Source organism: Leucoraja erinacea, unplaced genomic scaffold (assembly GCF_028641065.1).
Source record: "Leucoraja erinacea ecotype New England unplaced genomic scaffold, Leri_hhj_1 Leri_805S, whole genome shotgun sequence".
NCBI lineage: Eukaryota > Metazoa > Chordata > Chondrichthyes > Rajiformes > Rajidae > Leucoraja > Leucoraja erinaceus.
This window is the reverse complement of record NW_026576735.1, coordinates 41,379-69,138: the sequence shown is the minus strand read 5'-3', so window position 1 is coordinate 69,138 and position 27,760 is coordinate 41,379. Positions and strand designations below refer to the sequence as shown.

The window sequence follows — 27,760 nt, the reverse complement described above, 5'->3', positions numbered from 1 at the left end:
CAGAGCCCCGTACAGTCACGCCACGCCCCCCAAACGTCACCCCGCAGAGCCGCGCACGGCGACGTTGCCCAGTAGAGCCACGCCCCCTAACGTCACCCGGCAGAACCCCGCCCTCCGAACGTCACCCCGCAGAGCCACGCACAGTGACGCCACGCCCCCCAAACGTCACCCCGCAGAGCCACGCACGGCGACGTTGCCCCGCAGAGCCACGCACAGTGACGCCACGCACAGCGACGTTGGCCCGCTGAGCCACGCACAGTGACGCCACGCCCCTCTAACGTCACCCCGCAGAGCCACGCACGGCGACGTTGCCCCGCAGAGCCACGCACAGTGACGCCACGCCCCCCAAACGTCACCCCGCAAGCCGCGCACGGCGAGCCGCGCACGGCGACGTTGCCCCCGCAGAGCCACGCACAGTGACGCCACGCATGGCGACGTTGCCCCGCAGAGCCACGCACAGTGACGCCACGCACGGCGACGTTGCCCCGCAGAGCCGCTCCACGGCAGCCAATCGCAGGCGGCGTTGGAGCGCGGTGGCGGTGGCGGTGGCGGCGGCGCTCGGTCCTCACTCCTTTGTCTCTCGGTCTCTCTTGAGGGGAAAAATAATCTCCGGCGAGCGCGGATAAAACATGAGGTAAAAAAAACCCAGCGCGCGGTGAGGGAAAGTTGCCGGGCGGGACGTTAGGCCGGGCGGGGGTGGGAATAAGGCGGGCGGTCGTCGAGTGTGGGCGCGGGGTGGAGACAGAGACCGGTGCTGAAGCCTGAGGCCTAGTTGCCCTCATGTCCCACAAACACTGAAGTAGAAGCATCTCCACCCGTTCCCTCCCTCCACAGACGCTGCCCGTCCCGCTGAGTTACTCCAGCATTTTGTGTCTGTCTTCGGTTTAAACCGGCATCTGTAGTTCCTTCTATCTAGCTATCTTTTATACTCTCCCATTTGTATACATTTATTTGCCTATGCACCAGTTTAATTCATCCACAGTTCACACATTGTTTAACCAGTATTTATATTTCTACTATCTTGCACTATGACCGGACGCTAAACTGCATTTCGTTGTAACCAAAGATCCTATAGCTCTGCTATATGTTCTTTGGTTGTAACTACTCGTATTTGTGCATTGACAATAAAGTTGAATTGAATTGAATTCTACACATGTACATGCTGGTTTACTGCTACCCTCCCCTCTCTCCTCCCCCCCTCTCTCTCTCTCCCTCCCCTTTCCCCCTCTCTCTCCCTCTCTCCCCCCCCCCCCCTCCCTCCCCCCCCCCACCTCCCTCCCCCCACCCCCCCCCCCCCTCCCTCTCTTCCCCCACCTCTCTCTCCCCCATCTCTACCTCCCTCCCCCTCTCTCTCTACTACCCCATCTCTAACCCCCCCTCTCACTCTCCCCCCCTCTCACTCTCTCCCCCCTGCCTCTCTATCTCTCTCTCTCTCTATATGTATATATATATCTCCCCCTGCCCTCTCTATCTCTCTCTCTATATGTATATATATATATCTCTACCTCTCTCTCGAAAGTAGGTGCAGGAGTAGGCCATTCCGCCCTTCCAGCCTGCACCGCCATTCAATATGATCATGGCTGATCATCCACAATCAGTACCCCGTTCCTGCTTTCTCTCCATATCCCTTGATTCCGTTAGCCCCAAGAGCTAAATTAACTCTCTTGAAAACCTCGGCCTCCACAGAGAATTCTAGATTCACATCTCTCTGGGTGGAAAATGTTTCCTCAACTCAGTCCTAAATGGCCTATCCCTTGTTCAGAACCCCTGGTTCTGGACTCCCCCAACACCGGGAACATTGTTCCTGCATCTAGCCTGTCCAATCCCTTAATAATTTTATATGTTTTTCCTGCAAAGATCTCTCGACCCGAAACATCAACCATTCCTTCTCTCCAGAGTTTCTGCCCATCCCGCTGAGTTACTCCAGCTGTGTCTATATCTTCATTGTTTCAAGTGGCAAGGTGTATAAGACAGTTTGTGTGTGTTTTACCTCGCTATAGTTCATCTTTTGAGGACTCATAAATATCTGCAGTATTCCCCCTTTGGCCCAACTTGCCCACACCGGCCAACATGCTACACTAGTCCCACTTGCCCACATTTGGCCCATATCCCTCCAAACCTGTCCCATCCAGGATAGACGCAGAAAGCTGGAGTAACTCCGCAGGACAGGCAGCATCTCTGGAGAGAAGGGATGGGTGATGTTTCTGATCAAGACCCTTCACCAGACTGAGAGTCAGGGGGAGAGGGAAACGAAACATATGGAAGGGTGCGGTGTGAAGTAAAGAGATCAAAGGGGATGGAGTATGTTCAAGAAGGAACTGCAGATGCTGGAAAATCGAAGGTAGACAAAAGTGCTGGAGAAACTCAGCGGGTGCAGCAGCATCTATTGAGCGAAGGAAATGTGCAACGTTTTGGGCCGAACCCCTTCTTCAGAGGGGATGGAGCATCTCTTTATAATAATAATAATAATAATAAATTTTATTTATGGGCACCTTTCAAGAGTCTCAAGGACACCGTACAAAAATTTAGCAGGTAGAGGGAAAACATGTAAGGGGAATTAAATAAATAGTAGAGACATGGCTAGTACACAAAGTAAAGACAGAATACAATTCAAAACACAATATGAGGCAATTAATGCACAGATGATAAGGGAGGGGGACGTGGCTATGACTGACTGTGCCGTCTATCACATCTGATTTTCTCTGCACCCTTCACCTCCCGACCCTCGGGTATGAAATGTACAGAACTGTTTTAGCAGACGCTGGTTTAAACCGAAGTTAGACACAAAAATGCTGGAGTTACTCAGCGGGACAGGCAGCGTCTCTGGAGAGAAGGAAAGGGTGACATTTCGGGTTGGGACGTCTCTAGCTTTTTGTTTCTTATCTTCACCTTAAAGTTATTCCTCTGTGATTGTTTGTTTGTTCTTTTCTATAGAGTAATGAATTTATTTTAACCGCACATTCATGTTCTTTCCATTGCAGGGGTGACAGAGGACGTGGTCGTGGGCGTTTTGGGTCCAGGGGCGGACCAGTAGGAGGGTACGTGTCGCCAGAGATGAGTTTGGTCAAGTTTCTGTACATTTGGAATCCAGATTTTATTTAGTGTAGAGATACAACGCGGAAACAGGCCCTTTGACCCAAAGATCCTATAGGTAGACCACTCCTGCTAAATGCAATGGGCTGACTTGTAGTACACAATGGAGCGGAATGCGGGCCTTTGCTTTAATCCATTTCCGTAACCCGACTCGCAGTGTAATCAACGTTGCGGGGGAACAGTTTGTGTTAATAAATTATAATTCTGAAAATGAGGAGAAGATTTTTCCCAAATAACTTTTATCTTCACCCGGGTGTTTCTGTAACCGGCTTCCGTCTCCGCACTAGATTCAGATTCAATTTTAATTGTCATTGTCAGTGTACAGTACAGAGACAACGAAATGCATCTTAGTATCTTTTCCCTGTGGGATCTTTGGTGCGGAGACGGAAGCCGGTTATGGAATTGGGGCTGAAAATTATCCATGAATCTGCCCATGACCGCACTACGTCTTTTTCGTCGAGTGATCTATCTTGCTTGCTATAGGATCTTTACTTTGCCCTACCGACCAGCGATCCCCGCACACCCAACACCATCCTACACACATGACTGTTGTACATTTTTATACCAAGCCAATTAACCTACAAACCTGTACGTCTTTGGAGTGTGGGAGGAAACCAGAGCACCTGGAGAAAACCCACGCAGGTCACGGGTACAATGTAATACTCCAAACAGCAGTCAGGATCGAACTCGGGTCTCTGGAACTGTAAGCACTGTAAAACGGTACGAGTTGATTCAAAGTCAAAGTCTCCTTTGTTGTCATTCGTCTGAATGAAATTTCGTGTCTCGCAGTCATACATATAATAAAAATAACAAAGACACACAATAAACACAAATGTAACATCCACCACAGTGAGTTCACCAGACACCTCCTCACTGTGATGGAAGGCAAAAGTCTTAAAGTCTTTCAAGTGTTCTGAGAGTCAGAGAGAGAGAGAGAGAGAGAGTCAATTTAATTGTCATTTGGACCCCTGGAGGTCCAAACGAAATGCCGTTTCTGCAGCCATACATTACACACAAATAGACCCAAGACACAACATAATTACATTTTACATAAACATCCATCACAATAGCTGTGATGGAGGCCAAATAAACTTATCTCTCCACTGCACTCTCCCCCCCCCTGGTGTCAGAGTCAAAGTCATAGCCCCCGGCTGGCGATGGCGATTGTCCCGCGGCCATTAAAGCCACGCCGGGTGGTGCGAGGTCGCACACCGGGTCTTGGTGTTGGAGCCCCCGGTGTGCGCTCGTAGAGTCCGCGGCCATTCCAGCCGCGCGGGGCGGTGATGTCAGGCCCCGCTCCAGGAGCTCTTCGACCCCGCAATTCTCCCGAGTTTGCCCCGATTCGAACTCGGAGATTTACAGTAATGGCCACTCGTCGGTACTCGGGGCTCTCGTGGACCTTTTTCATCATGTTGAAAAATCTTCGCAAATCTTCTCGAGTACCTGGCGTTAGAGCTAAGAGACGTCCCCAAGCTCCGACGTACCCGCTACGTTCATTCTCCGTGCTTACCACGAGTTTTTTTGTTTTTTTTTAACTCGGGAGAGCTCTTGGAATGGACTCGTACCGTGGGACAGGGCTATAAGGCAGCAACTCTACCGCTGCGCCACCTTGCCGCCCTTACTAACTTGAAACGTTTTGTTTCCTTACACCAACAGGTTCAGACCTTTCGTCCCTCACATCCCGTTTGACTTCTATGTGGTAAGTCACAATTCATTCATCTTTAAGGTGTTTATATTGGTTGGGCATTGCATTCTGTGGGCGGCCATCTTATAGCATTACCTCATTCCTTGCGTGGGAAACACACGTGGTCGCAGAGAGAACGTGCCAACTCCACAGAGGCAGCACCTCTGGTTTGGGTGGAACCCCAGTCATTGGTGCTGTGAGGCAGCGGCTCTCACTTGTCCTCTTTGGTGCGCATAGCGACCACTTTGGGGACGTTCGCCTCATCATTGTATACGCATGCCTTCCCTCGCTTCGAGAGTGCCGTCATTTCCAGTCTGCATTGGAAGTGAAGTCGTCTATAGAGAATAATGTGGAAACAAGCCCTTCGGCCCACTGAGTCCAGAGGTCACCGCCTACACTAGAACTATCCTACACACACTGGGGACAACTTGCAGTTTAACAGAGGAGATTTACTAGAATGTGGCCTGGGTTTCAGCACCTAAGTTACAAAGAAAGGTTGAACAAGATAGGTCTTTATTCTTTGGAGCGCAGAAGGTTAAGGGGGGACTTGATAGAGGTCTTTTAATTAGAAGTACAGTAAATTACAATAATACACAACAGATATATCTTATTACATTTGTTGTACCACTTCGTTTTTCGAGCTTTAAAAAAGAGAAAATTAAAAGAAATAAGGAAAGTGAGCAAGAATCGTGAAGGTGCAGGAAAGTGTTGGGAAGGTTCACCAGACTGATTCCTGGGATGTCAGGACTGTCTTATGAAGAAAGACTGGATAGACTTGGTTTATACTCTCTAGAATTTAGGAGATTGAGAGGGGATCTTATAGAAACTTACAAAATTCTTAAGGGGTTGGACAGGCTAGATGCAGGAAGATTGCTCCCGATGTTGGGGAAGTCCAGGACAAGGGGTCACAGCTTAAGGATAAGGGGGAAATCCTTTAAAAAACGAGATGAGAAGAACTTTTTTCACACAGAGAGTGGTGAATCTCTGGAACTCTCTGCCGCAGAGGGTAGTCCAGTTCATTGGCTATATTTAAGAGGGAGTTAGATGTGGCTAAGGGGATCAGAGGGTATGGAGAGAAGGAAGGTACGGGATACTGAGTTGGATGATCAGCCATGATCATATTGAATGGCGGTGCAGGCTCGAAGGGCCGAATGGCCTCTACTCCTGCACCTAATTTCTATGTTTCTAAAAGAAAGCCCCTTAGGGAAAAAGTTAGAGAAGGAAGTAAAGAAAGGAAATAAGACCCTAGAAAGAAAAGAAAAAACAATCGCTCTATTGTGTTTTGTTTTTTTAATTATTTATTTTATACCCCCCGTTTCCAGATCCTGGTACCATTTATATTTTAAATTACTATTGCACCGAGGTCTTTAAAATTATGAGAGGGATAGACAGAGTTGACGTGGATAAGTTTTTTTCCATTGAGAGTAGGGAAGATTCAAACAAGAGGACATGATTTGAGAGTTAAGGGACAAAAGTTTAGGGGCAACATGAGGGGGAACTTCTTTACTCAGAGAGTAGTAGCTGTGTGGAATGAGCTTCCAGTGGAAGTGGTGGAGGCAGGTTTGTTTTTGTCATTTAAAAATAAATTGGATAGGTATATGGACGGGAAAGGAATGGAGGGTTATGGTCTGAGCGCAGGTAGATGGGACGAGGTGAGAGTAAGTGTTCTGCACGGACTAGAAGGGCCGAGATGCCCTGTTTCCATGCTGTAATTGTTATATGGTTATAAGCCAATTAGCCTACAAACCGGGTTTAAGAGGGAACTGCAGATGCTGGAGAATCGAAGGTTACACAAAAAAGCTGGAGAAACTCAGCGGGTGCAGCAGCATCTATGGAGCGAAGGAAATAGGCAACGTTTCGGGCCGAAACCCTTCTTCTGAAGAAGGGTTTCGGCCCGAAACGTTGCCTATTTCCTTCGCTCCATAGATGCTGCTGCACCCGCTGAGTTTCTCCAGCTTTTTTGTGTAACCAGCCTACAAACCGGTACGTCTTTGGAGTGTGGGAGGAAATCGGAGATCCTGGAGAAAACCCACGCAGGTCACGGGGAGAACGTAGAAACTCCGTACAGACAGCGCTCGTGGTCAGGATGGAACCCGGGTCTCCGGCGCTGTGAGGCAGCAGCTCTACCCGCTGCGCCACCTTGCCCGCCCAAATTATCTTAAGGTGTGCTATCGAAGTGACAAGCTCAAGATGACATGAAACGGCTGCTGTCTGTTCCATTACTCAGAAACACAGTGAAAGACAAAATGACCTCACTGGGAAATGGAATGGCGGTGTCTGAGCCACTAATTAACATGTAAATAAACTGTTTAAGACATTATCTCATTCACAGCGCAGTGAGTGTCAGTGAATTTCAAAATTGGTCTCATTAACATGAAACACTTTTGAAATGTTTTGATGTTCAGGAAGATATTATGCAAATGTCAGCATATCTTTTCAGTGCGTTGAATATACATCTTGACCCTGGTGCCTCGGCTTGTTGTTCAGTCTTGTCGCATTGTGCTTGAGGTGGAGACTGCTTTTATGTCGAGTTTGCTTGTGATGTCAATGTTGAGCAGTCTGTTGGGTCCGTGAATGAAAAAAACATTTGAAACGTATAAGATTGTTACGGGTTTGGACACGCTAGAGGCCGGAAACACGTTCCCGATGTTGGGAGGGAGTCCAGAACCAGGGGCCACAGTTTAAGAATAAGGAGTAAGCCATTTAGAACGGAGACGAGGAAACATGTTTTCTCACAGAGAGTGATGAGTTTGTGGAATTCTCTGCCTCAGAGGGTGGTGGAGGCGGATTCTCTGGATGCTTTCAAGAGAGAGCTAGATAGGGCTCTTAAAAATAGCGGAATCAGGGGATATGGGGAGACGGCAGGAACGGGGTACTGATTGGGGATGATCACATTGAATGGCGGTGCTGGCTCGAAGGGCCGAATGGCCTACTCCTGCACCTATTGTCTATTGTCTATGGTATCTGACCGTATGACTTTACCAAATGACCCACCAAGCTGCCCGACCGTTCTCCTCCTGACCCACTCTGCCAGAGCCTGCAACCCCTGCTTAGACTCTGCATCCTGGCAGCAAGTCAACCTTAGACTGGCACAGTGTTGCTTTTTCAGTTCAATCCTGTAACATGGCCAGGAATTGGTGGGGGCGCTGTCCTGAACGGCGCCTATCCTGCAGCTGTCCGTTTTCTTTCACTTCTTTTTATTATTTTTAGTACGTTAAAGTGTTTAGTTGGGGGGTCTAATCTTTTATGTGTGGGGGGGGGGGGGGGAGGGGGAAACTGCTTTTCAAGTCCCTACCTGGTCGGAGAGGCTGCCTTCCTCCGAGCAGCACCTTCGACCTGTCCTCGCGGCCTACCAGCGGGTCCTGGAGCGACGTTTCCTGAGGGGACCTGGCCGGAGCCTCGGCTTTGGCGGCGGCGCGGCGCTGGAGCGCTATTGCGGAGCGGGCGATGCCTTGTCTGGGTCGCCGCGCTGGAACTCCAGTATGCTGGGACCGCCGATAGTAACATCGTGGAGCCGGGGTTCTGTGGAGCGGCCAGCTGCGGCGCTGAACTTACATCTCGGAGCCTGGGATCTCTCGCCGAGATCGCCAGTGTGTGGGGCTCCGTTCGGCGCGGTCTGTTGGCTTGGAAGCCGTTGGTCTCCGGTAGAAGGGCGGCCGTTCCTGGCACCCCAAGCAGCTGAGGGTTCTCCTACCATCACCCGGCGAGAACGGCCGGGAACATCGGGCCCCCGTGGCGGCGACTGTGGAGGCCTCATAGTCCCGACTTTGGGTGGACAAGAGGATGGGGACTGGACTTTGTGCCTTCCCCCACAGTGGGAACCATTGTGGGGGGATGTTTTTATGTTCTAATGTTAAACTTCTTGAATGCTATGTTGTATTTTTATTAGTGTGCTGCAGGGACATCTGAGTTTCCCCTCGGGGACAAATAAAGTGCTTTGTATTGTATTGTATTGGACTGCAGACACAATCTTGCATGGGGTCTAACTACCATATTGGACTGCAGACACAATCTTGCCTGGGGTCTAACTACCATTTTAGAAACATAGAAAGTAGCTGCAGGAGTAGGCCATTCGACCCTTCCAGCCAGCACCGCCATTCAATGTGATCATGGCTGTAATGTAAATGGTGTTACCTGCCTCCAAGTTAAAGGGGGAGCAGTGTAATGTATATAATGTAATTAGCATATGTTATGTCTTGTGCAAGGGGACGCATGCGCTAGCGAGACTCATGGTGGTGTCCTGCAATAAAGAAGCTTGCTAGTTTACTCCTGTATCTGAGAGTTCTTTTGAGTCAGTTCCAAGTACCCAAAATACACTACAATGGCTGATCATCCACAATCAGTACCCCGTTCCTGCCTTCTCCCCATATCCCCTGATTCCGTTAGCAATAACAGCTGAATCTAAGGTACACAAAAATGCTGGAGAAACTCGGGTGCAGCAGCATAGAAACATAGAAAATAGGTGCAGGAGTAGGCCATTCGGCTCTACGAGCCTGCACCGCCATTCAATATGATCATGGCTGATCATCCAACTCAGTATCCCATCCCTGCCTTCTCTCCATACCCCCTGATCCCTTTAGCCACAAGGGCCACATCTAACTCCCTCTTAAATATAACCAATGAACTGTGGCCTCAACTACCTTCTGTGGCAGAGAATTCCACAGATTCACCACTCTCTGTGTGAAAAATGTTTTCCTCATCTCGGTCCTAAAAGATTTCCCCCTTATCCTGAAACTGTGACCCCTCGTTCTGGACTTCCCCAACATCGGGAACAATCTTCCTGCATCTAGCCTGTCCAACCCTTTAAGAATTTTGTACGTTTCTATAAGATCCCCCCTCAAGCATCTATGGAGCTAAGGAGATAGGCAAAGTTTCTGCAACGTTCTGCAAAGAAACGTTGCCTATCTCTTTCACTCCATAGATGCTGCTGCACCCGCTGAGTTCCTCCAGCATTTTTGTGTACCTTTGATTTTCCAGCATCTGCAGTTCCTTCTTAAAGAGCTAAATCTAACTCGCTCTCTTAAACACTCAGTTTGTACTCTTTGCAATCTCCCTGCTCTCATATTCCATGCCTCAGCTGATTAAAGTCTTAATCAACTTCCCAACCTGTGCCTTCTGTCAACGTGCCCTGGAATACATCTTGATTTCTCCACAGAATATCTAGCCCACCTAGTTACCCGTGTCCCTTGCCCTTTGTTCAATTATACATTCTGGCAACCTGTAGCTTTAATGTGAGATTAGTTTCGACAGCTGCGTTTCAGTGGACGTGGGTGCGACGAACCGTACAGTCTCCTGTGCTGTCAAATTTCTTAAGTTTGCGGTTCTTGCCAGTCTTTGCCTCCGGTGGCCATTTTAATCACGCTTCCTACAGTTTAAAATCTTCCAAGCATGTCAGGAAAATCAGCTAGCTGTGCGCTGACTCCTTCAAAAACCCGCTGGGGAGCAGCGCTCTCTTATGAAAAAACCATATCAACCAGTCTATCCGTTTTGCTTCCTGGCACTGAACCTAATGTAGACTTTGTGGGGTCTGAAATCAAGGCTCAACATGCTGGTAGTGCTGTCCACAGAAGTCAGCATCTGGGGACATTTCAGGTCAACAACTAACTATCAGAAATGTACGTTGCGGTGCTGGCTCGAAGGACTGCATGGCCTACTCCTGCACTTATTGTCTATTGTAATCTGAAATGCGTCTGGTTTCCGTGGATGCTGTCTGATTGGCAAAGTATTCCAGCATTTTTTTTTAACAAAGAATTACATGTGCTGGAAAAATCGAAGGTAGGCAAAAATGCTGGAGTAACTCAGCGGGTGAGGCAGAATCTATGGAGAGAAGGAGTAGGCAATGTTTCAGGTCGAGACCATGATCTATTCCTTCGCTCCGTAGATGCTGCCTCACGCGCTGAGTTCCTCCAGCATTTTTGTCTACTGGCTTTTTTTTAGATAGGTACAAAATGCCGGAGCATTTGTAACTCAGTGGGACAGGCAGCATCTCAATTTGTTTTGTATAGTTTCTTGTTATTTATACAGTGAAAAGCTTTTATTTACTTGCTATTCAGTCAGCGGAAAGAAGGGTCTCGACCCGAAAGGTCACCCATTCTTTCTCTCCAGAGATGCTGCCTGACCTGCTGAGTTACTCCAGCATTTTGTGTCTGTCTTCGGTGTAAATCAGAATCTGCAGTTCCTTCCTACACGTTTTGTTTCGGACTTAATTCCTCGGAGTGCATGAGGGTCGTGAGGTTGAATGCATAGTCTTTTACCCAGAGTACGGCCATCAAGAATCTGAGAGCATCTATAGAGGACGTAGTACGCAATACTCCAGGTGTGGTCTCACCAAGACCCTGTACAAGAGGTTCTACTGCATGTGTACAGGGTTTTGGTGAGACCACACCTGGAGGATTGCGTACAGTTTAGGTCTCCAAATCTGAGGAAGGACATTATTGCCATAGAGGGAGTGCAGAGACGGTTCACCAGACTGATTCCTGGGATGTCAGGACTGTCTTATGAAGAAAGTCTGGATAGACTTGGTTTATACTCTCTAGAATTTAGAAGATTGAGAGGGGATCTTATAGCAACTTACAAAATTCTTAAGGGGTTGGACAGGCTAGATGCAGGAAGATTGTTCCCGATGTTAGGGAAGTCCAGGACAAGGGGTCACAGCTTAAGGATAAAGGGGAAATCCTTTAAAACCGAGATGAGAAGAACTTTTTTCACGCAGAGAGTGGTGAATCTCTGGAACTCTCTGCCACAGAGGGTAGTTGAGGCCACTTCATTGGCTATATTTAAGAGGGAGGTAGATGTGGGTCCTTGTGAGGTCTAAGGTGTCTCAGGGGGTGTAAAGCAGAAGGCAGGTACGGGAGTACTGAGTTGGATGATCAGGGTCGATCATATTGAATGGCGGTGCAGGCTCGAAGGGCCAATGGCCTACTCCTGCACCTAATTTCTATGGAGGATGTCTATTTTCTGTGAGAGGGGGAAAGATTTAAAAAGAACACAGAGGGGCAACCTTTTTGCTCAGATGATGATGGGCATGGGGAAGATGGAATTTATTGAGGGAAAATCTAATTTAGATCCATCAACATCAATGCATTTTATCAAAAGGCTATTTTGTGAGATTATTAGCTGATATATTATTTAGGTATCCCTATATCATGCCACTGTTGCCTTTACTCATTACCGACCTCAAACAACTGACTTACTTCACTGGATCTTCCAGTGTTTATTCCATAACTCCTTAGCTTCCTTTTTTTTTTAAATAATATTTTTATTAGAAGCAAACGTGTTATGGTAAAATATAGTTACATATTATAGTAAAAACTTTTAATGTACATCAATCATACATTATTAAAATTTTCATTTGTGGATGGCTATTTAATTGAGCTGCCAGAGGCAGGTGCAATAACCACTTTGTAATAGCTACTTGGACAGGTACATGGACATGAACTGTTTAGAGAGATATGGGACATAATGGAGCTCTCTCTGTCTCACTGTCTGTCTCTGTCTGTCTCTCTGTCTGTGACTCTCTCTGTCTGTGTCTCTCTGTCTGTGTCTCCCTCTCTGTCTGTCTGTCTCTGTCTGTCTCTGTCTGTCTGTCTGTCTCTGTCTCTCTGTCTCTCTCTCTCTCTCACTGTCTGTCTGTCTCTGTCTCTCTCTGTCTGTCTCTCTCTCTCTCTCTCTCTCTCTCTCTCTCTGTCTCTCTCTGTCTGTCTCTCTCACTGTCTGTCTCTCTCACTGTCTGTCTCTCTCTCTCTCTCTCTCTCTCTCTCTCTCTCTCTCTCTCTGTCTCTCTCTCTCTCTCTCTCTCTCTCTGTCTCTCTCTCTCCCTGTCTCTCTCTCTCTCTGTCTCTCTCTCCCTGTCTGTCTGTCTCTCTCTCTGTCTCTCTCTCTCTCTCTGTCTCTGTCTCTGTCTGTCTGTCTCTCCCTCTGTCTGTCTCTCTGTCTGTCTCTCTCTGTCTCTCTGTCTGTCTGTCTCTCTCTCTCTCTCTCTCTCTGTCTCTCTCTCTCTCTCTGTCTCTCTCTGTGTCTCTGTGCCAGGCTGTTCAATGATGCATGGACACTGTAGCTGAGGTTCATTCGACAGCTTGTCCTTGCGTTATTTAACAAGAATTCAATTGACTCTGGACTCAGTGGATTAACTTGCGTTTCATAACAGTAAACACCGGCCAATTTCCTCCCCGTTTCCTTAATCTATTGATCTTGATAACGTTCATCTATGAGCCTCACAGTTTAGTTCCCTCCCGATTCAAGTGTGGGGAATGTTCAAGTGTTGCAAATAACGACAGCAGAACAATTAAATTCTTGCTTAAGAAGGAACTGCAGATGCTGGAAAATCAAAGCCACAGAAATGGACTCACTAATATTAATGGTAGACAAAAATGGCGGAGAAACTCAGCGGGTGAGGCAGCATCTATGGAGCGAAGGAAATAGGCGACGTTTCGGGCCAAAACCCTTCTTCAGACTGATGTGGGGGGGGACAGGAAGAAGAAAGGAAGAGTTTGGGCCAGTGGGCTGAGGGAGAGCTGAGAAGGGGAGGAGAGAAAAGGGACTACCTGAAATTAGAGAGGTCAATGTTCATACCGCATGGGGAAGAAATTCTTGCTACAGCTTCACAGCGCCCATCAACACGCAGATAATATCTGAAAATCAAAAATACATTCAATTAATCGTGGTCATACCGAGTAACCGTGGTGACCATAACGGTGAAAAACCAAAGTGCACCGTGCAACCCAAGGCACGGTCCTCAGAAGATCACCCTATGCTGGAGTTAGTGTTGTGCAGGGAGCTCGCTGCAATGTCACCAAGCCGTTCCCACCACATGCCAAAGGTGTGCTGGTTGGAAGGACCATTGGCTTCTGTACGTTGCCCCTGGTGCGTAGGATGTCAAACTGGGATAACATTGAACGAGAGCAGGGGCCTCCAAACCTTTCAGCATGAGGGGCATGTTCTATATTTGGCGCAATTTTGCAGGGCCGTACACGCACTCACACACACACACACACACACACTCACTGACACACACACAACACTCACACTCACTCTCACACACACACACACACACACTCACTGACACACACACACACACACTCACTCACACACACACTCACACTCACACACTCACACACACTCACTCTCACACACACACACTCACACACTCTCACTCGCTCGCACAATCACACACAACACTCACACACACACACACTCTCACACTCACTCACACACACACACACTCACAATCACACACAACACACACACACTCACACACACTCACTCGCACACTCACTCACTGACACACACACAACACTCACACTTACTCACACACACTCTCACTCGCACACTCTCACTCACACACAACACACTCACACTCGCTCCCACCACTCACAATCCCCACACACAACACTCACACTCACTCACACACACACTCACTCGCACACACACACACTCACACACACACACACACACACACACACACACACACACACACACACTCACACACACACACACACTCACTGACACACACACAACACTCACACACACTCTCACACACACTCACACGCGCTCGCTCACTCACAATCACACTCGCTCACACTCACTCACAATCTCACACCCGCACTCACACACACTCACTCACACACACTCACACACGCACACTCGCTCGCACACTCACAATCACTCACACACTCACTCACAATCACACACACACACACTCACACTCACTCACACACTCACTCACTCACAATCACACACTCGCAAACTCACAATCACGCATACACACTTACTCACACGCGCGCTCACACAACACTCACTCACACACACTCACACACTCACTCACAATCACACACTCGCAAGCTCACAATCACAATCACACTCGCTCACACTCAGTCACAATCTCACACGCACACACTCACTCTCACACTCACTCACTCACTGGGGCCACTGCTATCGCCGATCTTCACCGTCTCCCTGGGGCCATCGACAGTTCCCCGTCAGCAGCTGCACACAAACCCTCAACTTGATATCCCACGGCAAACTGACGTGTAAGTTCCCGCGCTACCAATGAACCCGCTAAATAACCCCCTGCATGGAACGTGTTAAGACCTTGTTGCGGGCCGGATAAAACCTCGTGGCGGGCCGGATGTGGCCCTGGACTAGAGTATGGGTGATTGTTGGTCAGCGCGGACTCGGTGTATCTCTAAACTTTATAAACAAAGCAACGAGCAGCCATTCCTTTAATCGTACGCCTAAGATTTTCTCTTGCCGTTCACGGCCTTGTGTTCCTTTGCAGTGCGAGATGGCTTTCCCCAGGGTGAAGCCAGCACCAGATGAAACCACTTTGAGTGAGGCCTTGCTCAAGCGAAACCAAGATCTGTCCCCTACTCCTGCGGAACAGGTGAGGATGATTATGTTCTTCGGAGGCTTTTGCCACATCCCCGATGAGAAAAGGGTACAGAAATAGTACACTGAGCCCACGTGCAAGAGAAAGCCTGGCGCCATTTTCACAAGTCCAGACCGCGCTCTAGTTCTTAGAAACATAGAAATTAGGTGCAGGAGTAGGCCATTCGGCCCTTCGGCTCTTATAAGCGGTGCCCCTTCCAGGCGAGCCCCAATCTGCTGCTGGCCATTGCCTTCCTTGGACACTCATTGAAACATATAAGATTGTTAAGGGCTTGGACACACTAGAGGCAGGAAACATGTTGCCGCTGTTGGGGGAGGCCAGAACCAGAATAAGGGGTAAGCCATTTAGAACGGAGACGAGGAAACATCTTTTCTCACAGAGAGTGGTGAGTCTGTGGAATTCTCTGCCTCAGAGGGCGGTGGAGGCCGGTTCTCTGGATGCTTTCAAGAGAGAACTAGATAGGGCTCTTAAAGATAGCGGAGTCAGGGGATATGGGGAGATGGCAGGAACGGGGTACTAATTGGGGATGATCACATTGAATGGCGGTGCTGGCTCGAAGGGCCGAATGGCCTCTCCTGCACCTATTGTCTATTGTCACGACCTCCCGCTCCACGCCCAAGCACCTCCCCTTTCAGTTTAGTTTATTTTCCCCGATGATCTCTGAGAAAAACCCACGCAGGTCACGGGGAGAAGGTAGAAATTCCGTAATCACGATCGAACCAGGGTCTCTAGTACTGTAAAGGGGCTGTGTCCCACTGTGGCGACCTAATCCGCGAGTTCAGAAGAGTTTGCCCTTGACTCATACTCGCAGCATTGTCGACACGAGGTCCTAGGAGGTCTTTGTAACTCTCCTTCATGCTCGAGAGTAGTCCCCGCACACTCGAGGCCTCAGCTAGTATTTTCCCAGCTGAAAAATGCCCGCGAGTTAAAAAAAAAAGGTCGCCATGGAAGAAAAAAAAATTGATTTTTTAATTATTTTGTTACTCGTAGGTTTAGTCGAAGTAGGTCGTAGTAGGTCGGTATGTTAGTCGTAGGTAATCGAAGGTAGTCGTAGATAGTCTTCAACATGGTCGAAGGAGGTCGCCTTCACTCTCCACTATTCGGTGTCCAATTTTCCCAAAGCTAGTCTTCTAGTCATAGTTGAAGGAGGTCTTCAACATAGTTGAAGGAGGTCTTCAACGTGACACTTTTTTTTCAAACTCTTCTAAACTTGCCAATTAGGTCGCCGCAGTGGGACCGCCCCTTTAGGCAGCATCTCTCCTTGTCCCGCTCCCTCAGCTGACATTGAATGGCGGTGCTGGCTCGAAGGGCCGAATGGCCTACTCCTGCACCTATTGTCTATTGTCACGACCTCCCGCTCTGAAGAAGGGTCTCGACCCGAAACGCACCAATTCCTTCTCTCCATAGACGCTGCCTCACCCGCTGAGTTCCACCAGCATTTAGAATAGTTTCTTTATTGTCATTGTAACATGAACCATCTACAACGAAATTTAAAAATGTCAGCCAGTCAGTGCACCATTCAAACATTTCTAAAAGCTAACGATACATACAAGGTAAAATATAAAAAAAACTCAAATAAATATCACGAAAATAGTACGCATAACTGCAGTTGTACTTTTGATGAGACCACACCTGGAGTATTCCGTGCTATCAGGTCTCCAACACACTGAGGAAACAAAGTTGCCAAGAGGGAGTGCAGAGAACACCAGAATTCCTTGTCAGGACTGTCTGAAGAAAGACAGGATAGACTTGGTTTATACTCTCTAGAATTTAGGAGATTGAGAGGATATCTTATAGAAACTTACAAAATTCTTAACAGGCTAGATGCAGGAAGATTGTTCCCGATATTGGGGAAGTCCAGGACAAGGGGTCACAGCTTAAGGATAAGGGGGGAAATCCTTCAAAACCGAGATGGGGAGAACTTTTTTCACACAGAGAGGGTCTCTGGAACTCTCTGCCACAGAGGTCTAGTATAGGCCAGTTCATTTATAAAGAGGGAGTTAGATGTCCCTTGTGCCAAGGGATTCAAAGGGTATGGAGAAAGGCAGGTACGGGATACTGAGTTGGATGATCAAATCATATTAAAAGATGTACAACTAAATAAATGGCCCTCACGAACCTAATTTCACGTTTCATAAACACCCAACCCTCCATCCTTCTGTCGATTTTCACAGTGTACCACAGTCCCTTTTTTGCCCCAGTTTTTGTGTCTACCTTCGACTTCCCAGCATCTGCAGTTCTTCCTTACACGTCCTGCTGTTGAAAATCTCTGGTGTTTCTCTTCCAGTGACAATGTTGTTGTTTTCTAGGCTTCCATACTATCCCTCGTCACAAAGATCAACAATGTCATCGATAATCTGATTGTGGCCCCAGGGCAACTTCGAAGTGGTAGGTTCACCAATCTCCTGGCGTCCGGCCAATAAGTTCACGCTCTTTATTTTGTTGCAAGTGGATTTTGAAGTTTGTTGTTTCTTTCCATTCTCCCAAAGCAAATCGAAGAGGTGCGTCAAGTTGGCTCGTACAAGAAGGGAACGATGATGATGGGTCATAATGTCGCTGACCTTGTCGTTATCCTGAAGATCTTACCAACCTGTGAGTGTTAAACTAATCGAGAGACCGTCATTGAATGAATGAATGAATGAATGCATAAGTTTATTGGCCAAGTATATTCACATACAAGGAATTTGCCTTGGTGCTCCGCCCGCAAATGACAACATGACATATAGTGACAGTTAGGAATGAAACATAAAACATTTAACATTAATCTTCCTCTTGCGTATGGTGTGCACAACATAAGGTTGTAGAAACATAGAAACATAGACAATAGGTGCAGGAGTAGAGGCCATTCGGCCCTTCGAGCCTGCACCGCCATTCAATATGGGACTGAAGTTTAGGGGTAACATGAGGGGGAACTTCTTTACTCAGAGAGTTGTAGCTGTGTGGAATGAGCTTCCAGTGAAGGTGGTGGAGGCAGGTTCGTTTTTATCATTTAAAAATAAATTGGATAGTTATATGGATGGGAAGGGAATGGAGGGTTATGGTCTGAGCGCAGGTATATGGGACATGGGGAGATTATGTGTTCGGCATGGACTAGAAGGGTAGAGATGGCCTGTTTCCGTGCTGTAATTGTTATATGGTTATTATATGGTTAATATGATCATGGCTGATCATCCAACTCAGTATCCTTCAGATTCAGATTCAATTTTAATTGTCATTGTCAGTGTACAGTACAGAGACAACGAAAGATCCTGTACCTGCCTTCTCTCCATACCCCTTGATCCCTTTAGCCACAAGGGCCACATCTAACTCCCTCTTAAATATAGCCAATGAACTGTGTGGCCTCAACTACCTTCTGCGGCAGAGAATTCCACAGATTCACCACTCTCTGTGTGAAAAAAGTTTTCCTCATCTCGGTCCTAAAAGACTTCCCTCTTATCCTTAAACTATGACCCCTTGTTCTGGATAGGACAACTTGTTCTATTTGATTGTGCACGCCAGGTTGATTGCATTCATCGAAGGTTGAAGGTTGCAATCTTCCACCCCAAACATTAATAATAAAACATTATCAATTAAACATGTGAATTAAATAAAATACCAGAGCAAAAGGAGGCTGCAGATTATTAACCGTTATTGTCCATATGTTGAATAGATAATTTTACCTAATTATATTAAGTATCATTATCAGTAGCACAGCGGGAAGAGCTACTGCCTCCCAGCGCCAGAGACCCGGGTTCTATCCTGACTTTGTGCGCTGTCTGTACGGAGTTTGCAAGTTCTCCGCATGACCTCCGTGAGTTTTCTCCGAGATCTTCGGTTTCCTCCCGCACTCCAAAGACGTGCAGATTTGTAGGTTAATTGGCTTGGTATAAATGTAAATGACCCCTAGTGTGTGTTTAGGATAGTGTTGATATACGGGGATCGCTGGTCGATGCCGACTGTTTTCCGCGCTGTATCTCTAAACTAAACTAAATCACTCCCAATCATATTTTATTAGGAGTTTAGAAGGATGAGAGGGTACTTCTCATTGAAACATATCAGATTGTTAAGGGTTTGGACACTCTAGAGCAGTGGTTCCCAACCTTTTTTTGGCCATGCCCCACCTAATCACCTCTAAAATCCTGATGCCCCCCCCCCCCCCCCCCCCATGTGGTGATATATAATTCTTAGCATTTTAAAAAGTGAACTCCGTTTCAGCTGAAGAAGCTTAAAACGCCAATACCTTGGTTTAAACAAGCTTCAAAAGAACATGGCATCCATGAAAAAGAAAAATGAAATAAACAAAAGACAGTTGAGTATAGAATATGAGTATAGAAGTTGGGATGTAATGTTAAAATTGTACAAGGCATTGGTGAGGCCAATTCTGGAGTATGGTGTACAGTTTTGGTCGCCTAATTATAGGAAGGATGTCAACAAAATAGAGAGTACAGAGGAGATTTACTAGAATGTTGCCTGGGTTTCAGCAACTAAGTTACAGAGAAAGGTTGAACAAGTTAGGGCTTAATTCTTTGGAGCGCAGAAGGTTAAGGGGGGACTTGATAGAGGTTTTTAAAATGATGAGAGGGATAGACAGAGTTGACGTGGAAAAGCTTTTCCCACTGAGAGTAGGGAAGATTCAAACAAGGGGACATGACATGAGAATTAAGGGACTGAAGTTTAGGGGTAACATGAGGGGGAACTTCTTTACTCAGAGAGTGGTAGCTGTGTGGAATGAGCTTCCAGTGAAGGTGGTGGAGGCAGGTTCGTTTTTATCATTTAAAAATAAATTGGATAGTTATATGGATGGGAAGGGAATGGAGGGTTTTGGTCTGAGCGCAGGTATATGGGACTAGGGGAGATTATGTGTTCAGCACGGACTAGAAGGGTCGAGATGGCCTGTTTCCGTGCTGTAATTGTTATATGGTTATATAGTTAAAGTTCTGAGCAAGAAATTACTAAAAAATTGTTAAAAAAACATTAGGTGGTATTAAAATAATAATAATGATAAATATGGCAAAAAAAAAGAGTATTCACAGGTAATAAAGAGAGAAAATTTCTATGTTAGAATAATCTCTTATTTTTAAGGGCGCTCAATTGCCCCCCTTAAAATCAAATTGCCCCCCTGTGGGGCGTACGCCCCATGTTGGGAACCACTGCTCTAGAGGCAGGGGGAGTCCAGAACCAGGGGCCACACAGTTTAAGAATAAGGAGTAAGCCATTAAGGGAGACGATGAAACACTTTTTCTCACAGAGGGTTGTGAGTCTGTGGAATTCTCTGCCTCGGAGGGCGGTGGAGGCCATGCTTTCAAGAGAGAGGTAGATAGGGCTCTTAAAGATAGCGGAGTCAGGGGATATGGGGAGAAGGCAAGAACGGGGTACCAATTGGGGATGATCAGCCATGATCACATTGAATGGCGGTGCTGGCTCGAAGAGCTGAATGGTCTCCTCCTGCACCTATTGTCTATTAGCCAAGTGTGTTTTGCAACATGCGAGGAATTTAATTTGCCGTACAGTCAAAAGCAACAAAACACACACAATACATTGTAACGTGAACATAGAAAACATAGAAACATAGAAATTAGGTGCAGGAGTAGGCCACTCGGCCCTTTGAGCCTGCACCATTCGCCATTCAATATGATCATGGCTGATCATCCAACTCAGTATCTCGTACCTGCCTTCTCTCCATACCCCCTGATCCCCTTAGCCACAAGGGCCACATCTAACTCCCTCTTAAATATAGCCAATGAACTGGCCTCAACTACCCTCTGTGGCAGAGAGTTCCAGAGATTCACCACTCTCTGCGTGAAAAAAGTTCTTCTCATCTCGGTTTTAAAGGGTTTCCCGCTTATCCTTAAGCTGTGACCCCTTGTCCTGGACTTCCCTAACATCGGGAACAATCTTCCTGCATCTAGCCTGTCCAACCCCTTAAGAATTTTGTAAGTTTCTATAAGATCCCCTCTCAATCTTCTAAATTCTAGAGAGTATAAACCAAGTCTATCCAGTCTTTCCTCATAAGACAGTCCTTTAGAAGATTGAGAGGGGAATTTAGAAGATTGAGAGGGGATCTTATAGAAACTTACAAAATTCTTAAACATCCACCACAGTGACTCCTCCACATTCCTCACTGTGATGGAAGGCTGGAACAAAAAGTTCACTCTCTTCCCTTCTTTGTTCTCCCGCAGTCGGGGGCCTCGAGCCCTCTGTTGAGGCAGCATAAGTGTTCGGCACGGACTAGAAAGGCCGAGATGGCCTGTTTCCGTGCTGTAATTGGTATACGGTTAACTCTACCGCAGTGCCAGCGGGCCGCCCAGTTTAGTTCTCTGCCCCCGTGATTCAGGCAGAGTCTTTGAAAAAACCGCACGGCCACAAAATATTTAACAACAAATGTTTCATAAGGTGGTTATCTATTTCAGCATGCCGTGCTGTTATCTGAGTCAGGGATGAGGATAAAGTGTTTTGCTCTGTATGGGGTTCTCAGTCTCTCATAATAATCCTGCTGTGGTAACAATTAGCTTCAAGATAACCCCGGAGTTTCAGCTTGCGTACTGGAGTTAATTGCTCTGTGTAACGTTTGCTGCTTGACTACATTGTTCGAGCTCTCAGCTGCTGTTATTAATCCCCTTTGACGTAATTTGCATTTACTGTATCCATCTCTGACATGTAATGTTGGGGAAATTGCGAGACGGACAATCTGCTTAATCTCCCTGCAGCTCATTCACTCGATGTTTAGGTTTCATTCCTTCTGCTGTTTATCATTCTCCTTTCGTGGAGTTATATCTTTCGACCAAAACTAGATCTTTACAGGGATCAGTACTGGAGAAACCCAGCAAATTTGTCGGGGTTTTAGACACAAAGTACTGGAACTAACTCAGCTTGAAGCAGTGCAGCGTAGGTTCACGAGATTGATCCCCGGGATGGCGGGACTGTCATATGAGGAAAGATTGAAAAGACTAGGTACACAAAAAAGCTGGAGAAACTCAGCGGGTGCAGCAGCATCTATGGAGCGAAGGAAATAGGGAACATTTCAGGCCAAAACCCTTCTTCGGACTGATTGAAACATAGAAACATAGAAATTAGGTGCAGGAGTAGAGGCCATTCGGCCCTTCGAGCCTGCACCGCCATTCAATATGATCATGGCTGATCATCCAACTCAGTATCCCGTACCTGCCTTCTCTCCATACCCTCTGATCCCCTTAGCCACAAGGGCCACATCCTGAAAAGACTAGGCTTGTATTCACTGGAGTTTAGAAGGATGAGGGGGGGGGGATCTTATAGAAACATATAAAATTATGAAAGGACTGGACAAGCTAGATGCAGGAAAAATGTTCCCAATGTTGGGCGAGTCCAGAACCAGGGGTCACACACAGTCTTAGAATAAAGGGGAGGTCATTTAAGACTGAGGTGAGAAAAAACTTTTCACCCAGAGAGTTGTGAATTTGTGGAATTCCCTGCCACAGAGGGCAGTGGAGGCCAAGTCACTGGATGGATTTAAGAGAGAGTTAGATAGAGCTCTAGGGGCTGGTGGAATCAAGGGACATGGGGAGAAGGCAGGCATGGGTTATTGATTGGGGATGATCACAATGAATGGCGGTGCTGGGCCGAATGGCCTCCTCCTGCACCTATTGTCTATGTTTCTAGGCCCTTAAGCCTTCGCTTCCTCTCGAGATCTCAAAGTTATTGCTCACTTTGCAACTTGCGACCTAATTTCTGCTTCACCCCCTTCCCTTCCCCACAAGCCACTTACACACAAACATCCTCCACCCTCACGACTAACTGATCATTGTTTTTCTTTGCCCTGAAGTGGAAGCCGTGGCTGCTCTGGGTAACAAAGTGGTGGAGACTCTCCGGACACAAGAACCTGCTGAGAGTAAGTGCCGGCTAACTTCTTATAGCTACCCCCTTTCCTTGTTTATCTTGTTTCCGTGTCTGGATTTGCTGATTACACGCTGGTGTTTGGGTGGCGCAGTGACGCAGCTGGAGGAGCTGCTGGCCTCTCAGCGCCAGAGACCCGCCAGTCAAGAGTGTTTCTCTGCGCTGGCTGTGGGCCTGAGGGTACAGCTCGCGTCGCTATCAAAACATGGCGGGGACAGGGAACACAATTTTGTGGCGGCTATGCGCACAACTCACACACACATGCGCGAGGCTTCGGAGCAAAGATTATAGAGCAGAGGCTCAGTCCAGCGCTAAATGCAGCACAACTATATAATAATATTGACTATAACGGACTTTGCTCCCCTGCCAAAGTATCGCGCACCAACCTGGACACACTGCAGCAGAGCAGGCGGTCGTGCCGATCGGAACGCCTGTTGGTGTTTAGTAGAGTGTTAATTTGTTCATGATATATGTATTTTTATTTCTATTTATTTTTAATGCACACTGAATGGACACTGGTTGAGCAACATTTTTTTGTTTCCTCTGGGTATGTGAATACTCAGGAAAGTGACAATAAAGATATAGAATACAATACAATACAATTAATAATACATTTTATTTGTGGGCGCCTTTCAAAAGTCTCAAGGACACCTTACAGAGATTAACAAGAATAATAAAACATATAATCCAGTGGTTCCCAACCTTTTTTTGGCCATGCCCCACCTAATCACCTCTAAAATCCTGATGCCCCCCCTTGCTTTCCCTTGAGAGAAAACGGAGGAAATAGATATTATAAGGGTAACTTAGCAAAAGCTCTTTGAATCGCATTTCTAAATCCAATTCAATAAATAAGGTTCTCCCATGACCTTGCGCGCTTCGTGCGACGTGCATGAAGTAGGTATGTTACAAAACCTACCTGAATCGTCATTGGGAATCTGCCCACAGCCATGTCGGCGATTTTGGCGCTGTTTGGAGGGGGCGGGTTTAAAACGCGATTTTTACTAGGCTGTTCTAATCGCAGATGTTCAGCCTAGTAAATCATTAACGAAAAATCGCTGCAAGACCCGGTCGCAAAAGGTATTATTAGTTTTATAGGCCTCGCTAATATAGTTATAATAGTTTTAAAATTACTCTCTCATTCCGCAACCTCTCGCAGCCCCAGGGTTTTATAAAGCAAACAATTAAAGGTATGTACCTTATTTTTACATTAAATGGGGCATATATATAACCCTGTATATCAAGTTATCTATAGCGAGTAGTTCATTTTGGGCTTTTTATGTCCCGCAGTATTTTTCTCGGCATTTGAGGGCACTAATCCAGCGCGATGTGAACGTTCTAAACCAGCGCGTTCACATGAACCCACTAGAAAGCCGATTTAAATGGGCATTTATTTACAGCAATTGAACACTAAATTCCTTCCATTTGGCCTATAAATTAATGTAAATTAGATATAAAAATCATGTTATATTGTGAATTATTTGTGAATAATCTTTGGACACTTAGGCTATTTAAAAATGTTAATCTTTCCTTAAGAAATGGGCTTTTGACTGTCCAAGATCACAGCTTTTTTGTCTTGTCCATTGTAAATCAATAGGGAACAAGATGCTAATTTCCGAGTATGAAAATGGCCATAACTTTTTTAATACTTGAGATATGAAAGTGAATTTGGTGTCAAATTAAACTTATTGTTATGCGTTATCTGATGGGATAAATTGCAGACTTGATTTTTAAAATCTCAGAATTTTGTGACATTGCTGCATGAAGAGCGATGGCGCGGTGATTATGTAATAACTACACAATAAAGACCTTTTTTACCCCCAAAAAATTATTTACTCAAAATAACATCTGAAACATAAACTACATATGTTTACCTGATGGAAAATTCAAAAAATTAAAATCGAAAATTTGGACCCAGACCTCCTCAGTCGCGCTCAATTGCCCCCCTTATAAACCAAATTGCCCCCCTGTGGGGCGTACTCCCCACGTTGGGAACCACCGATATAATCGGAATAAAATAAATAATAAGGACATCACCAATACACAAATTAAAAACAGAATTCGATCCAAAGACAAAAAAAATCAAAAACACAATGTGAAGAGAGAGCAGTGGCAGCCAAACCGTGCCAGCGTCCACTCTCCCTTCCGACAGCCATCTTGGACACAGACTAACATGTTTACTTACACACACAAAAAAAATCATGCCCCCCCCACAATGGTTACCACTGTGGGCGAAGGCACAATGTCCAGTCCCCATCCCCAGTTCACCCAACGTCAGGCCTATTGAGGCCTCCGCTACTACCTCTACGGAGGCCCGATGTTCCTGTCCGTTCTGGCCAGGCCAACTCTGCCTGTCTCAAGACCTACACCAAACCCAAACCAATTAGGAGCAGACGAGGGCATTCGCTCTTGGTTTCCTGGTCCTGCAAAATATTCCAAATGGAATTTTTAAACTGGAGGTGGTACCTCATAGTGGTACCCCATCTCCCTCCTCCCCCACACCTCTCTCCCCTCCCCTCTCTCCTCCCCTCTCTCCTCCCACCCTCATCCCTCTCTCTCCCACCCCAATTTGTGATCCCAGCTACAAAGACAGATGTGTTGGTACAGCAATTTGTTCTTCCCCCGCACAGTTAAAGCATGGAATAATCTCCACCCAACTATAGTTACCCAACCAGATGCAACTACATTTAAAGTAGCTCTTTCTTCCCTAAGGATCCTTTCTGGCTTAAGCCCTCCCTTCACCACCTCCACAGTTTAAATTCCATTTGGAATATTTTGGATGACCAAGAAACCAAGTCTCACCGGGTTAACCAACAGCCCTGTCTGGACTGACGGGACACCAGTGCTGCTTCTCCGCGCTGGCCATATTTCCCGCAAGTCCATCCAGGGGTGTACGGTCACCTGGCGGGACTGGCAGAGTTGAGCTGGGTTTAGCGCTGTTTCCCTGCGCTGGCTGTGGGCCTGAGGGTACATAGAAACATAGAAACATAGAAATTAGGTGCAGGAGTAGAGGCCATTCGGCCCTTCGAGCCTGCACCGCCATTTAATATGATCATGGCTGATCATCCAACTCAGTATCCCGTACCTGCCTTCTCTCCATACCCCCTGATCCCCTTGGCCACAAGGGCCACATCTAACTCCCTCTTAAATATAGCCAATGAACTGGCCTCAACTACCCTCTGTGGCAGAGAGTTCCAGAGATTCACCACTCTCTGTGTGAAAAAAGTTCTTCTCATCTCGGTTTTAAAGGATTTCCCCCTTATCCTTAAGCTGTGACCCCTTGTCCTGGACTTCCCTAACAACGGGAACAATCTTCCTGCATCTAGCCTGTCCAACCCCTTAAGAATTTTGTACGTTTCTATAAGGTCTGTGCCACGTCTCCCTCCTCCAATCATCGCGCCCTCGATCATCACTGCCTCGCGGGAAACGGAGATTTTTAAATCGGATCACAAAAACTTGGGGGGGGGGGGGGCGTGTCCCCTCTGGCCCCCCCGGGTTTTCCGCCCCTGCCACTGGTCAAGTCAAGTCAGATTTATTGACCATCCCGCGGTCTAGGCATAAGCTCTGGGGCGATTGCAGCTCCAACACTACGGAACAGCATCCCTCTTCCCATCAGAAGATGACCTCTCTTGGACCCACAATACCTCTACTCTGATCAAGAAGGCTCACCAGCGTCTCTTCTTCCTGAGGAGACTGAAGAAGGTCCATCTGTCTCCTCAGATCCTGGTGAACTTCTACCGCTGCACCATCGAGAGCATCCTTACCAACTGCATCACAGTATGGTGTGGCAACTGCTCTGTCTCCGACCGGAAGGCATTGCAGAGGGTGGTGAAAATTGCCCAACGCATCACCAGTTCCTCGCTCCCCTCCATTGAGCCTGTCCAAAGCAAGCGCTGTCTGCGGAGGGCGCTCAGCATCGCCAAGGACTGCTCTCACCCCAACCATGGACTGTTTACCCTCCTACCATCCGGGAGGCGCTACAGGTCTCTCCGTTGCCGAACCAGCAGGTCGAGGAACAGCTCCGGCCGGCGGCTGTCACTCTACTCAACAACGTACCTCGGTGACTGCCAATCACCACCCCCCCCCCCCCCCGGACACTTATTATTATTTATTCAAATCATTTGCTATGTCGCTCTTCCAGGGAGATGCTAAATGCATTTCGTTGTCTCTATACTGTACACTGACAATGACAATTAAAATTGAATCTGAATCTGAATCTGAGAACTGCGCCCTCCATCGACTCAAAGTCGAGACTTAGAACTTATTTCTACTCTCAACCGTTTCTTGAGGTCCTCTGATGGAGCGCTGTGTGTATGTATTTATATATGTATTGTTAGATCTATGTACCAGTGTATGCAGCACGTTAGTACCTGCCCTGATGTGAAGCACTTTGGTCAACGAGAGTGTGCTACAGAAATACAATTGACTTGACTTGACTCTGGTCCTAGCTTCTCCCACTGGTAGAAACATTGTCTCCACATCTCCTCTGTCTAGGCCTTTCACTATTTGTTAATGGTGCTAGTGTGGGCTGAAGGGCCTGTTTCCGCGCTGTATCTGTGGGTGTTACCGTATTTACGGACTAACACGTCCATTTGCTTCCAGCCCTCACCATGATCACCAACGAGACCGGCTTTGAGATCAGCTCCCCGGATGCCACCGTTAAAATTCTGATCACCACTGTACCACCCAACCTACGCAAGCTCGATCCGGAGCTCCACTGTGAGTATGCGTGGCTTTTCCGAATCTTTTCC

At 47.0% G+C, this 27,760-nt stretch overlaps 1 protein-coding gene across 1 annotated transcript in view; it reads left to right on the top strand.

Moving 5' to 3' along the window:
* The first annotated feature begins 501 nt into the window (after positions 1–501).
* ilf2 (interleukin enhancer binding factor 2) overlaps positions 502–27,760 on the top strand; it is a 44,354-nt gene continuing 17,095 nt past the window's right edge. The window contains 9 exon segments of the mRNA XM_055631566.1: positions 502–634; positions 2,982–3,038; positions 4,750–4,792; positions 15,054–15,158; positions 17,474–17,536; positions 17,538–17,552; positions 17,654–17,756; positions 22,942–23,007; positions 27,612–27,728. Coding sequence (XP_055487541.1) covers positions 630–634; positions 2,982–3,038; positions 4,750–4,792; positions 15,054–15,158; positions 17,474–17,536; positions 17,538–17,552; positions 17,654–17,756; positions 22,942–23,007; positions 27,612–27,728 — 574 coding nt within the window. The 5' untranslated portion in view covers positions 502–629.